Source organism: Equus asinus, chromosome 9 (assembly GCF_041296235.1).
Source record: "Equus asinus isolate D_3611 breed Donkey chromosome 9, EquAss-T2T_v2, whole genome shotgun sequence".
Lineage (NCBI taxonomy): Eukaryota > Metazoa > Chordata > Mammalia > Perissodactyla > Equidae > Equus > Equus asinus.
This window is the reverse complement of record NC_091798.1, coordinates 26,282,244-26,295,831: the sequence shown is the minus strand read 5'-3', so window position 1 is coordinate 26,295,831 and position 13,588 is coordinate 26,282,244. Positions and strand designations below refer to the sequence as shown.

General features: G+C 40.5%; 1 protein-coding gene across 4 annotated transcripts in view; it reads right to left on the bottom strand.

The window, feature by feature from the left end:
- The window catches only part of GEMIN5 (gem nuclear organelle associated protein 5), a 41,312-nt gene extending 28,813 nt beyond the window's left edge, over positions 1-12,499 (bottom strand). For all 4 annotated transcript variants that reach the window (XM_070517165.1, XM_014830097.3, XM_070517166.1 and 1 more), the window contains exons 1-10: positions 12,227-12,499; positions 11,266-11,426; positions 10,399-10,580; positions 7,521-7,672; positions 7,190-7,309; positions 6,763-6,895; positions 5,677-5,842; positions 4,578-4,790; positions 3,512-3,597; positions 566-648 (exon numbers count right to left, since the gene is read on the bottom strand). In XM_070517165.1, coding sequence (XP_070373266.1) covers positions 566-648; positions 3,512-3,597; positions 4,578-4,790; positions 5,677-5,842; positions 6,763-6,895; positions 7,190-7,309; positions 7,521-7,672; positions 10,399-10,580; positions 11,266-11,426; positions 12,227-12,392 — 1,462 coding nt within the window. In that variant the 5' untranslated portion in view covers positions 12,393-12,499. The remainder of the gene's footprint in view (positions 1-565; positions 649-3,511; positions 3,598-4,577; positions 4,791-5,676; positions 5,843-6,762; positions 6,896-7,189; positions 7,310-7,520; positions 7,673-10,398; positions 10,581-11,265; positions 11,427-12,226) is intronic.
- Between the last annotated feature and the right edge of the window lie 1,089 nt (positions 12,500-13,588).

Sequence of the window (13,588 nt, the reverse complement as noted above, 5' to 3'; positions counted from 1 at the left end):
AGTTTACTAAAGACTTTTGCTGTACATACTCATTTTAAAAGATACTCTGAAAGACCTATCACTTTAGGAATAAGAAAGAGAAAGACAAGGCTGAGGGGCTAGAAGAGAGAAAGGGTAAGAATACAGTTAAAGGCAAGAAGAGATCATTTGAGAAATTCTAAGTTTGCTTTAACTGTAGGAGAAAACAGATGATCATTATTCCATTAATAGAGTTGAAATAACATTGTAATTCTGATAAAATTAACAAGCGACAGCAAATTTTAGTGAAAACAATTAGATTGGGTATCAGGACTCAGCACAAGATAACTATACACACCATGAAAAATTCAGCTCAAAGAGACCACCTAATGCTTTAGTTAGAGTTTGGGAGGCTTATTATGGGTGAATGGTATCAATCTAGACAGTAAACCACGAGTGCCCTCATGGATCCCTGGGGACAGAGCAGCCCACATAAGCAGTCACTTCTCTGGAATATTCATGACTCTTTCCAGTGTGAATATTCTAGGATTAAACTGAAAGAAAGAGAATACTCTCACGTTCGCTAGAGAATGGCTCAGACACTTACCGAGTGACAAGGGGGGTACTGGTGGCCCCCAGGCTAAAGTGTACACAGTCTTCTTATGATATGTGCTAGAAATTTGTGGAGGTCTAGGGGGAAAGGGGATTACAAACAGAAAGATTTAAACAAAAAGGCATAATGGAAAACAGACCATCTTTTTCTAAAAGGTTCCTATAATAAACTTAGTTGCTGATATTAGAGAATAACAATTTAACAGTACCCTTCTCGAAATAGCTGATTATAAAGAAGCAAACATTTAGATAACATACCATGTAATGATATCTACTAACAAAATGATTAAGTCTCAAACATGCATTACCCAGAAAAAAATGTTATCCCCTTGTGCCAACCCATCTGGCCAGTTTGGGATCATTTTCCCCATCTCTCCCACCGAGTTGCCCACTTCACTCAAATGTCAAATATTACTGTAGTTATACAGCAGTGTAAAGGCTATCACAACTAGAGAAAAATAAGATAATACAGAAAATACACACTGTTCAGCAAAGAACTAAAGTTATGCTAAGCATATATTATCGCAGTGCAAATATATCTGCCTCATATTCAAGTAAAAGACTCGAAGTCATTTTAGGCTTACTCTGTCATTTGCATCACGTTCTTAAACTAAGACAAGATGTTAGAGTAGATAGATTTTAAAGTCTCTGATTGTCTGGTGATTAATGGTATGTGATGTGTCAGTAAAGGGCAGTGTAGCTATTTCCTGTAGTTTATACTATATTCTTTGTATGGTTTTAGAATGCCAGGATTCCAGAACCTATGACAGAACTGGCTGTTGATTTATTTACTTCCACGTATCTGACACAATTATCGTTATCATTCTAGACAATAAACCAAAATTTGCTTGGCTAAAAGAAACAGAATAAGCAGCTCTGGCTGAATGCCTAACAACGTATCTACCACAAACCCCCTCCTCCTGCTACATACCTCTTCTAGGGTTAGTTTGAACATTCAGCTTATCATAACCAGAATATATTAATTTAATAGAACTAGCAATTTGGTGATGACACAGCTATTTAAATTAATATATAGCTTTATTTTCTTAAATATCTCTTGGAAATAGTGTAGCCTTTTTTTTCTTTTGAGAATTAAAAATGGAGAAAAATAGTTAACTGCATGTAGTTTATATATAAGTACGTAAAGAATCACATATAAAAAGTTAGCTCTGCAGGGGCTGGCCCCGTGGCCGAGTGGTTGAGTTCGTGCGCTCCGCTGCAGGCGGCCCAGTGTTTTGTTGGTTCGAATCCTGGGCGCGGACATGGCACTGCTCATCAGACCACGCTGAGGCAGCGTCCCACATGCCACAACTAGAAGAACCCACAACGAAGAATATACAGCTATGTACCGGGGGGCTTTGGGGAGAAAAAGGGAAAAATAAAAAAATCTTTAAAAAAAAAAAAAAAAGTTAGCTCTGCAGTATAATAAATGATTCTCACTTAGAAGCAAACCATCTAGAACAGGGGTAGGCAAACTTATCCTAACAAGGGCCAGACAGTACAGGCTTTGTGAGCCATGTGGTTTCTTGTCACAACTACTCCACTCTGCTCTGTAGTATGTAAGCAGCCTCAGACAAGATATAAACAAATGCCTGTGGCTGGGTGCCAATAAAACTTTATTTATGGACACTAATATCTGAATTTTACTTAATTTTCATAAGTCATGAAGTACTCTTTTGATTTTTCAATTATTTATAAAGGCAAAACCATTCCTAACGCATGGCCCATAGCTCTCCAATCCCTGGTCTCGAACAGTGCTGTCCAAGAAGGCAGCCCTTAGCCACATATGGCCTTGTACACTTGAAATGCGGCTCGTGCGACTGAGGAACTGAATTCCTAATTTTATTTAATTTTGATTTCTTTAAGTATAAATAGCCACAAGTGGCTAGTGACGACCAACAGCACACAGCACAGGTCTGGAATCTAATCAAGCTAAAATAGCTGTGTCCAACTGATTTATAATGTGAGCCATAAATATAGGCCACATATGCCACTTAAAGCTTCCTAGTGATCACATTAACAGAAGTAAAAGAAACAAGTGAAATTCAATTTTAATAATATATTTTATTTAACTCAGTAATAAAAAGTCTTACCTTTTAAAATATAATCAAAATAAAATAATTATTGAAATATCTTACATTCTTTTTTTGGGACTAAGTCTTTGAACTCTGGAGTGTATTTTACACTTACAGCACATCTCAGCAGTCATTTGTGGATAAAGACTACTGTAATGGACAGTGTAGCTCTAAACATAACTTCTAGTTTATAGGAAAGAGAGGGAATATTGAAACGAATTAGAAGTCAGCACAAAGAAATAACTAGACAAGTCCACAGTGTAGAATATTATACAAAACAACTTATCTGGAACCTTCCAATTAAAAAGGCAATGTTATGGAAAGAAGTGGGGGCACTATTCTAGAATAACAGACACTACAGAGACGTAATAAAATGCAATGTGTGAACCCTAATTGAAAACTGATTTGAAAAACAAATAGCTAGGAAAAACATTCTTGGCTCAACTGAGGAAATCTGTATATGGACTGGATATTAGATCATATTATGGAATTACTGTTAATTTTCTTAAGTGCACACAGATAAAGCAAGTATGGCAAAATGTCAACAACCGGTGAATCCAGATGGAAGGCACAGAGATGTTTTTTGTGCTAGGCTTTCAATGTTCAAGGATGCTTGAAAACTTTTGTAAAAAAAAAGCTGAGGAAAACAAAAGGAATGGTTTATTTGAGTGGTTCCCATAGGTCAGATGGGCTAAAAAAAAATTTTTTTAAATAAAATTCCAAGTTGTAAGCCTCAGTCTCAGAGCCAGAATCTTAAAGATGCTTTCCAGGCCAATTCTGATGTACATCCAGGTTTAGGAACTCAAAATGAACTCCATCATTGACCTTTTGGTCAATGGGTTAAATAAGAATGATTTATTTCTTACTTGTTGGAGTAGGTGTCATACAATCCCACTTTTCCATCATCAGTTCCAAAAGCTAAGCAGCCTTCCTTGGTTGGGTGCCAGCACAGCTACAAAACATGAGAAGGGGGCACACTGTTAAGGGAATCCTTAGGTAATCCTTCGAGAATTCGAATGGAAAGCGTTTTGCTCTTGGTGTCTTCTAATTTAAAATAACAAATTCTCATTATTTAAAAGAGAGAAGCAAAGAAATATTAAAAACAAAGTAAAAGTCACCTGTAATGTCACCATCCAAAACACTCCATTGCCAATTTTGTCTCTTTCCAGGCATTTTTTGTGAATAAACTTAGGGTATACACAATTAAAAAAAAAAAAAAGGCTCAAACATTTAAATGCTGTGCATGATACACTGTTGAGTGGTAATAAAAGATTCCTGGATAATTCAGAAAATATGATTCTATTAATAATTTAAAAAATTTGGAAAGATACAAACTGTCAATGGATTATGGAAGTGGGAGAATGGAGTGGAGGGTAGAGTAGGAAAAATTTTTTGCTTTTGACACTTCTGTACTATTTGGTTTTCTTTTTAAACCACAAACATTTATTGCTTTTAGACTAAATAACCATAACAGAAGTATCACTTCGGAGAAAAACAGAAAAATTATATTGTTTTGTAATCTGTGTTTCCTGTTTTGTAATTTGCACTTTTCACAAATCATTAACATCTTTCCACATCAGAAAAAGATCTACATTATTTTTAATAGTTTGATACCATTCCAACATGTGGTTATATTATAACTTAAGGTACCTTCTATGAACGCACATCCAGGTTATTTCTAATTCTTACTATTAGAGAACATGGTGACTTGAACAAAGTTTTAATTTTAAATTCGGAATTTGGAGATAATGGGTTTGGTTAGAGAGCATCCTTCTGCTTTCCTAGTTTCAAACATCACTGGAAATACCCTTGAACAACCTTTGATTCCCAATAGAGTCCATTTAAGTGAACAGATATTCTCTAAAAGAGAATTACATAATTTGAAAAAAAGTTCATTGCAAGTAAAACAAAGTTCAAAGAAAGCACCCTCACCGCAGTAACCTTGGACTTGACACCTTGCCAAAAGTTTTTCACATCATAGTTGTTCTTTATGGAGAGTGTATTCCATACACGGATCATGCCATCCCCAACGCCGATGGCCAAAGAGCCTGTGTCCACAGGAGAGAAAGCCAGACTGTAGGCAAAGCCCCCAAGGGAAGGCAGGGTCCAGCAGCACTCCAGGGTGGCCATGTCCCAACATTTTACCTGAAAAGATTAAGGGTTAGGGCCTAAATATCAAAAAGATCAGAGAAACAGGAAAAAGAATCAACATTCAAATAGGATGGGCTCAGAGAGTGGGTAAGGACAATGTAATTTAACGATTCCAGTAGGAAATGGAAAGTGTCTCTTAGAAAAAAAAGAAGTAATAAATCGTAGAGCTCAAAGGGATCTTACAATACATTTATTTCCAGGGATGTCGAATGAATTCGGGGTCACGCAATTGATAAACCAGAGCCCAGGCCTCCCATTTCTCAGGTTCAGTTGCCTTACAACTCTATTGTATTACAGCATTGGTAATGTCCTCATTTGGCAAACTCTAAATAAGAATGAATTTGGCCTCAGGACAGTGGAAAAATCAGAGTTGCTATCTCAAAAAGCAAAACATATTATACCCAGCGTAAGAGGAGTGATAAGTTCTTAATGGTCACTTGTTTATCAGAGGGGCTTGGGAGAAAACAAACTCTAACAAATAAGCCTAGATTAAATGCAAAACAGTAAGGTCACAGACTCTGAAATAAAGTCAGTTCTCTCCCAGAGAGGTTTTACCAGGAGCAGATGATTCTGCTACTTAAACTATAGACAAAGATATTTCGAAGGCAAAGCAAGATGATTTCACACATCCTTCCCAGACATATCTACTGTTCTTTAGCAGATCTGCTTTGAAAAAGGCATCTGGATGGTTCCTCACCTTTACCCTACCTCTCTGCTGCTAATGTATTTGGTGTCGATCTGTAACAATGACTGAGAATGGAAGCGGGGGCAAGGTGGGGTGTGAGAACTGATGGATGGTTTGAGAAAGCAAAGCGCTCTAGTCCCATCCAAGTCATGAATCGCTGCTCCACCATGCTGAAGAAAAATAAGCAGTTCTTACATCTCTGTCCATTGAGGTGGAAAGCAGCAGCTGTTTGTCATCCTCAGTGTGTAAAGGACATAAATTAAACACAATTCTTGAATGGTTCTGCCCTTCTGATGAAGCACTAAAGACAGTAAATTTCCGCCTCCAAGACTGAGTGAGATCCCACAGCAGCAGTTCGCCTCTGTGAAGGAAACACAAGCACTAGTTCTCTTTCACGAGCAATCTAAAAACAAGTGATTGTGGCCCAGAGTGTGGGCCCTCAGTTGCAAAATAATTTCTGTTAATTGTTCCTTTAAGGAGAGAAAAACTGCACATTCTGAAATACACACAACATATCTCTGGAAAAACATACACAAAAAGAAGGAGTCACTGCTCATGGGGAGGGGAACCAAGAAGCTGGAGAAGGCAGAGGTGGGAAGGGTACTTTATTCTATACTTTCCTTCCTTTTGAACCACATGAGTGTACTGGACTACCTTTTGAACACATTTTCCTAACAACTTTAATTATACAATGGCACCATAATTTGCATAGCACCAAAGGCTTTAGGATCTCTCTCTTTTGTGTGGCAGTTGGGGGGAGTAGGGCCATCACTAACGTTTTGGGGGATTTTTATATGCTTTACCTGTATCACTTCATTTAAACGCAGGGAGCTTGTCTGTTAAATTCACTTATTATCTCAAGCAATTAGAAGCTGGTGCTCAATAAATTTTGTTTAATGAATAGCTATAATCATCCTAAAAGACAGGAAATGCTATAACCTCCCTTTTTTACAGGTCAAGTAATCAAAGCTCAGAAAGTGAAGGGTCTTGCTCATGAACACAGAGCAGGTACGTAACAGACTGATTCTGAAACTCAGCTCTGCCTGACTTCAGAGTCTATACTCTTAACCGCCAGGCTCTACTTATTTGATCTTTTCACAACTCTGTTATTAGTGAAAGCACAAGTATTAGTCCTATGATTTTTCTGTTACAAATGGCCCACCATAATACAAGCCTCAGCCATTGCTTTCTCTATCTTCTGTGCCCAGAAAGAGAAGCCTAGGAATTGCTGAGGCTAGAGAGGAAAACAAAATATGTCAAAGAGCATGACCAGAGACTTACCCCAAACAGCTGGATACCAGCTGTGTTGGCTGATTCTTGGGCCAATGGAGTGTCAACCAAAGGCGCTCTTTCACAGTGGGGTCTATACCCCCTCCTCTTCTCTTCAGAACAGGCAACTTCAAAATCATCACCCCTACAGAATAAGAGAAGGTCCATGGGCTCTCAAGAAATGAAACTACCTGCATGAAGTCCCAGCAGTCCACAGCATGGTGTGTGGTTTAAAGTTTGTTAGTTTGGTTACTTAGAATTCAGACCTCATTTTTCTTATGGAAACATTATGGGAAGCAACTTTCTGGATAGAAAAGTAAAGAACTGCTTTCTGACAGATGAAACAGCCTCAGGATAACAAGACAGAATAAAAAAGCTTCTACTTCCACCAGATCAATATAGGTTGCATCGTAAAAGAGATGTTGAACATCGATCCTACCTCGGCCTCTAGAGCAGCTCCAGATTCGAATAGTCTGATCTTTGCTTCCAGTGGCTAAGTAGCAGCCTTTTGTTACTGGAGTTTGTGCTATAACTTTCCCATTGGGAATTTCAGGTTCTTCTAGGATAGAGATGGTAATTTTATTTTTAATTTGCATTAAACACGCACTTATCAAAGAAAAACTAGTTTGCAAAGGTCCTGAAACTTAGCTATCGCTTTCATAGATCTGATCTGTAAAACCTAAAATTTTAACTATAATTCAAATGATATAATTCTACCCACTTTGTTCCTTAGGTCTCAAGAGTACTAAACCCTCTTAAATCATCTCTACCTGAATTTTCCTCTTGATTTATGGATAAACAATCTTCACCAGGCAGAGGACACCAGGCTATGGAGTGGATCTCATCATCGTGGCCTCGAAGCCTGTGAATAACTTCTCCTTTCTTACTGATGTCAATTATAACCACTATGCCATCCTTGTAGCTAAAAAATAAGAGTTAGAAATATTACAGAAAAATGAAGACAGAACAGTGTCTCTAGCAAACATTTTGGTTTAGGAGTTATCATCGTGCATTTCTAAAAATTAAGCGTATTTAGGGTGGGGGAGAAGGGAAGAGAGCAAGAAATAATTGTTCTGTCCTTTTTCCAAAGTGCTCATTTCAGGTTTCCTGTTTTTTTTTTTAAAACCTGCCCCCATGATCAAACTTTTGGCGCTAAGTAATACTGTGCATGTTGCCTGGCACAGGGCTCACAGTGGAGCATGCTTATGTTCAAAGGGAACTTACAGAAGAACAGTTATTACAGGGGCCCAGCAATTCCTCTAATTAGAGATGAATTTGTCCTAATACACTAAAAAACCCTCCTTTTTACAAGTGATCCTCCTTTTCTAACTGTGAACTTAACAAAAGCTGCAGAATTCCAACTTCTAGATCTGGATATTCCAAGGCTATCATTTTTTAGTTCAGAAGAAACTGAGAAATTCTAACAGCTTTTTAAAAAAGAGAGGAAGTATTTCAGACACATAAAGAAGTATCTACCACCAAGCTTTAGAAAAAAATAACTACCAATACCACTGAAGTCCTCGGCATCACCCACCCAGTCAAACCTCTCTCCTCTTCCTCAGAGGTAAGCTGCTATTTGTGAATTTTGTGTTATCTTATTCCCAGCCTTTCTTTGTATATGCTCCTAAATAAGATGCACAATTAGTTCGTAAATTTAAAACCTTCAGATAAATGGTATCATGCGGTGGATCTGCCTGCAGTTTGCTTTTTTCACTGATTCTGTTTGTGAGTCATCCCTGTTACACACGTAACTCTAGTTACTGGTCTGTCATTTACACTCCTGTATAGTACTCCACTGTGTGAATATACCACAAGTTCATTTATTCATTTTCCCTGAAGGGCTTCCATTTCTTGCCATTACAAACAAAAAATGCTGCTATTAATGTTCTCATACACACATAAGACAATTTCAGGTTTGATGCCCCGTAATGGAACTACCAGGATGTAAGATATGCACATCTTTTCTTTACTACAAAGTGCAAAACTGCTCTCCAAAGTAGGTGTATCTATCTCCATTTCCTACATACTAGAAAATTCTACAGGGAAAAATATCATTACAGCTTTATTTATTTTTCTCCTTTCATTGAAATTTTTTTTATGATTACAGCTTTATTAAAAATGAAATCATAGACTATATCAATCTTTGAAGACCTGGACTTTGTGCAGTTCCTTCTACTTGAAGGACTCTTCTCCTCTTGTGAATTCCTGCTCGTCTTTCAAGGTCAGTTTGATTCAACATTCTCTGACCCTTGCCTACCACCCTCTCTGCTCCCTCTCTCTAGTAGCCCCACTGCAATAATGCTTGCAGCTCCCAGAGACCACCGCCAATCCACAGACCCCTTCCTTCCATTTTCACTATTACTCATCCTCACCTGTCTTTCTATCCTTCCTCCCATGCAGCACAGATTTCACGATCCATCATTACAATCACTCCTTTAAAAACACCCTTATCTCCTCTGTCCCCTTTCTCTCAGGTGTATTACTCCACAACACCCCAAACCCGGCTGAATCCAATCATCTCCTTTCTCAGTCAATTTGAGTTTACTCTAAAGTCATGACCGTGATCCTTAGCTTGGCACTCAACAGGGACCAGTGGACCTACCACTTCCCTCAGTAAGTTCATCTTCCTGTTCTCTGAGATGACTGTTTTCATACCTTCTTCCTGCATCCACCTCCATCCTCACCCTGAACTTGACTCCACCTCTCTGACTTAAGCCTCACTGAGAAAATCAGAAGCCAACAGAAACACTTCTCTTCCAACCAGATCTACAAACCTACCTGCACTGATTTCCATATTCTCAGCTGTTCTTTCTACTTGTGATCTGGATCTAATCCCCTCATGACTTCTTAACATCACTCTTGTATTTATATTTATCACCATTTATCCTTGCACCAAGCTCCCCCTCATCGGCCTCATTTCCAACAGCACAAAAACATGCCCTTGTCATCTTCCATTTAATACTCCTTGAGCCCCATATACCTCCTTTGGGTTCATGTCTATGCACATTTTTACAACAAACTTTGTGAAAAAGCTGTCTCCATGTATAACTTTTCTACCTTACCCCCTAGTCTCTTGAATCCACTCCAGTCAGACTTTCTCCTCCAACATTCTAGTGCTTATGTCAGGTCTTCAAACTACATTGAACAGACATCTTTGGGAGAGAAGTGGATGGAGCGGTGAGGGAAAGGGGATGCCTACACAGGGAGCTCATGTCAATTAACCTTTGTGATCAATGAGGAGACAGATTCAATGCCAGATCACTTTCCCAATCTAGAGGGAGAGCTCAAGACCAGAGACAGGGCTGAGTAGTCTGACACTCTGGGAGTAAGTGTTATATCCAAGGACAAGTATGGAGGGAGAAAAAGGTGAAAGAGGGTATTTCGTACATTTGGAGGCTGACTAAAGAAATCAGATATGAAGAATGAGGAAAGTACAGTATCATGGAAACCAAGGAAACAAAAACAGAAAAAGCGGGAGAGATAGTAAGGATGTGGAAGTCACATTAACAAATGATATTAAGGGCTCAGAGAGAGTGGTTAAAATCTGCAAATGGTTTTCTCTGAGGAATAAAGGGACAGGAGAAGGTAAAGCAAATAGAAAATAGGATCATGAACAAAAACTATCAATACAGAGGGTACAGTACTTACCCAATGGCTACTAAATCTTCATCATGAGGTGAGCAAGTAAGACAGAAAATTGTCCTGGGTTCTACAGAGAGCTGCTGGCTGTCCTTTCTGTTAAGCCAGTAACAGAAAACTACTCCTTTTTCATCTCCAGATACGATTAAATCCTTTACTCGAGGAGACCAATGCAATGCTGATATGGTATGCTTTAAAACAAAACAAAAATATATTTGCTTCTCATTTGTCAGTGCTGAATTTTTAGTTTTTAGCCTGTACAATACTAAGCACATTATAGGTATTTAACAAATACTCTTAGTAACACTTGTATAGCGAGACTACATTAACCAAATGAGAGGAGAATTAAGGCTACTGGGGATCAAAGAAGTATTTAAAAAATTTCTTCATTTAATAGCTTAATGCAAGGTCTTACTAAGATTGAATCTTTTCCTTTCCAACATTATCTCAAAAGGCAGGTATATCAATTAATCATCTGGTTTAGAAACAAGTTTCATTCGCTCATATATAGTTTACATTAAGAGTCTTTTTCATGTAAAGAGCTGGACAGTAAATATTTTAGACGTTGTGGGCCATACTGAATCTGTTGCAGCTACTCAACTCTGCCATTGTAGGATGCAAGCAGCTAATACTGAAATGAACGACTGCGGTTGTATTCCAGTAAAACAATTTGCAAAAGCAGGCAGCAGTGCAGTTTGCTGACCCTTGGTTTATATATACCTCCTTTCAAAAAAGTTACAATACAGAGCTGCTTATCTAATTAATTAACACAATTATAAAAGTTACTTGCACAGACGAGCTAGTAAAACTGTACTTAAAACAAAACAACCCTCAGCCCAAATAATAACGTTCTGAGAAACCAGTAAGGCATGGTACCTGATGGAGTGCATGTTCTGTCACAACTGTTTTTGTCTCCACATCCCAGATTTTCACAGTCCCATCATCCGAGCTGGTGGCACAGAGGTTGTATTGACCCGGGTGATGAGAAAACGTGAAGCCAGAGACCCTTTCGGTGTGTCCCACCAACTCCCCTATGACTTCAAAGCAAAAACCAGATTCTAGGTTAAAGTGCTACCTAAGATTCCTGGCAGAATCATACTGTTGTTGGATGATGAGTGGGATCTCACTTCTCCCATGGTATAACAAAAATATCCAGGGACTCACAATCAGAAACCCCAAGTGCTGGTATTGGCTCTGCCACGTGACTTCAGACAAGTCATTTAATCTCCTTGAACCTCAGTCTTCCCAACTGCAAAATGCTATTAACATCATGAGCCTAGTTTTCAGGCTGAGGAGCAGCTCAAACGAAGAATGTAAAACTGATTTTTATTCAGACCTGGCCAGCGGTCGTTTGGAAAAGAATATCTGGCATTTCATATCCCAAAGCATAACCAAAACCTAGTTTGGAGCCTGAAAGCATCTGGCTCAATTCATTCATCTTACAGAAATGAGCGTAAGATATTTGCAGGATCTTGCTTAGGGCCTGGAGGTGTAGGCAGCCCCCAACCCCAGGAAGGCCCCAAGGGGCCGGCGGCACTGGGTGGGGAGGGAGGCCACAGAGGTTATAAACGCCTGAGATTAGACAAGGATAACTTTTCAGAAAGGGAGCGGTCCCACGTGAGAGCTCCAGGAGGCAGGACCGCTCGGCCAGTGTGGTGTAGCTCACAATCTTGGAGACGCGGACGCCACTGAGCTTAGCGACTGTGAGCAGACCCTTCTCCCCGCCAGAGCCTCAGTTTTCCCACCTGTAGAGAGAGGTGGCTGGAGATGCCCACTCAGCACCCCCCAGGAAACTCAAGAAGTGCAGGAGGACTGGGGCCCAGAGGTGGGGGATTACCTCGAAATGGGGGCGTCCCAGGGATCGCGCCCGCGCCCGGGCCCACGCGGACAAGGAAAACGGAGGTCCGCGCCGCGAAGCCGAAGAGGCCCCCGGGCACGGCATCGCTGCATCGGGCGCAGTACCAGTTAGGGGACGGCGGCAGCGTGCGCGGCTCCTGGCCCATGATCACCAGTCACCAGGGAAGAGGGAAGGAGCCACTGGGACACACCGTTCGCAGCCCCACGCCGTAGCCGGGAAGGGGGCGGGGATGGCTCGGAGCCCCGCCTCCTCGGGCCTGCCGCTACGGCGCGCTCGGAGGCCCAGGCCGCACCGCGCGCTCGGCTCCCGCCGCCGCAGGGCGGGGCCACGCGCGCCGCGCTCGGCCTCCACCCCCGCCCGTGACCGAAGGCTCTCGGGGCTCCCGAGTCAGGCCCTGGGGTTAGGCATTCTCACTTCTTACGGCTAGGAGCGTAATGAAAGGGTTAGACTGGTGGAGTCACGTCCCGCGCTGCCGGTTTATTCTTTGGACCTGTTCAACCGCTATCCCATCAAGTATTTTTTTTAACGCTGTGCGCCAAGTCACTTTGCTATCTCTGGAGATGTTTTAAAAATATCTACAAGAAGCCAATTAACAAAAGATAAAAGTTCAAATCAGAAATCAAAAACAGAAGGAAGAGTTTCTGCAACTGAGTGGAAATTCTGGCTCTGGGTTCTTGGTACTCAAGGAGAAGCAGAATGAGTGACTTTTGATTTAATTGAGTGCCATCTCTGTGAAGGGAACTGTATGCGGTAAATGCTGTGGAAGAAAGAGAATGGAAGTTTCCTTCCAGCGCAAACATGCTAAGATGCTCAGATTCTGCACTTACACTCTTCTTCTGTATTACTTGTTTGCAGTGGGTATCTAGCCCTCCTACATATCTAGCACACGAAACCTGAGATAGCTCTACTAATATAGCGAGGTCAAACAGTTATTTGGATGTGGATGGGGGCACAAACTTTGGAGGTTCCCAACCCTAGATTGACCACTGGTTTTGCCAGTTATCTGGGAGACTTTAACGTATCCTAAATCTGTTTCCTAATTTGAAGAGAGATGATAATCTGTGTCTTGTTGGATTGCTGTGAGGGGTACATGAGATTTAGTGAAATGGCTTGTGGACATATACGGTAGCAAGCGCCCGATGAATATTAACTCATCTTTTGGAGGGCAACCTGGAGCATAGCAGGGATTAGGACATTATACTTCGTATTTGAACTAAATACGTATTTGAACTAAAAGAGCTTTCCCACGATCTCTAGTGATCTTTACAACAAGCCTGTGCCTTAGGGATACTTATTTCTGACTGTTTTACCTACAAGAAAACTGAGGCCCACCCAGGTTAG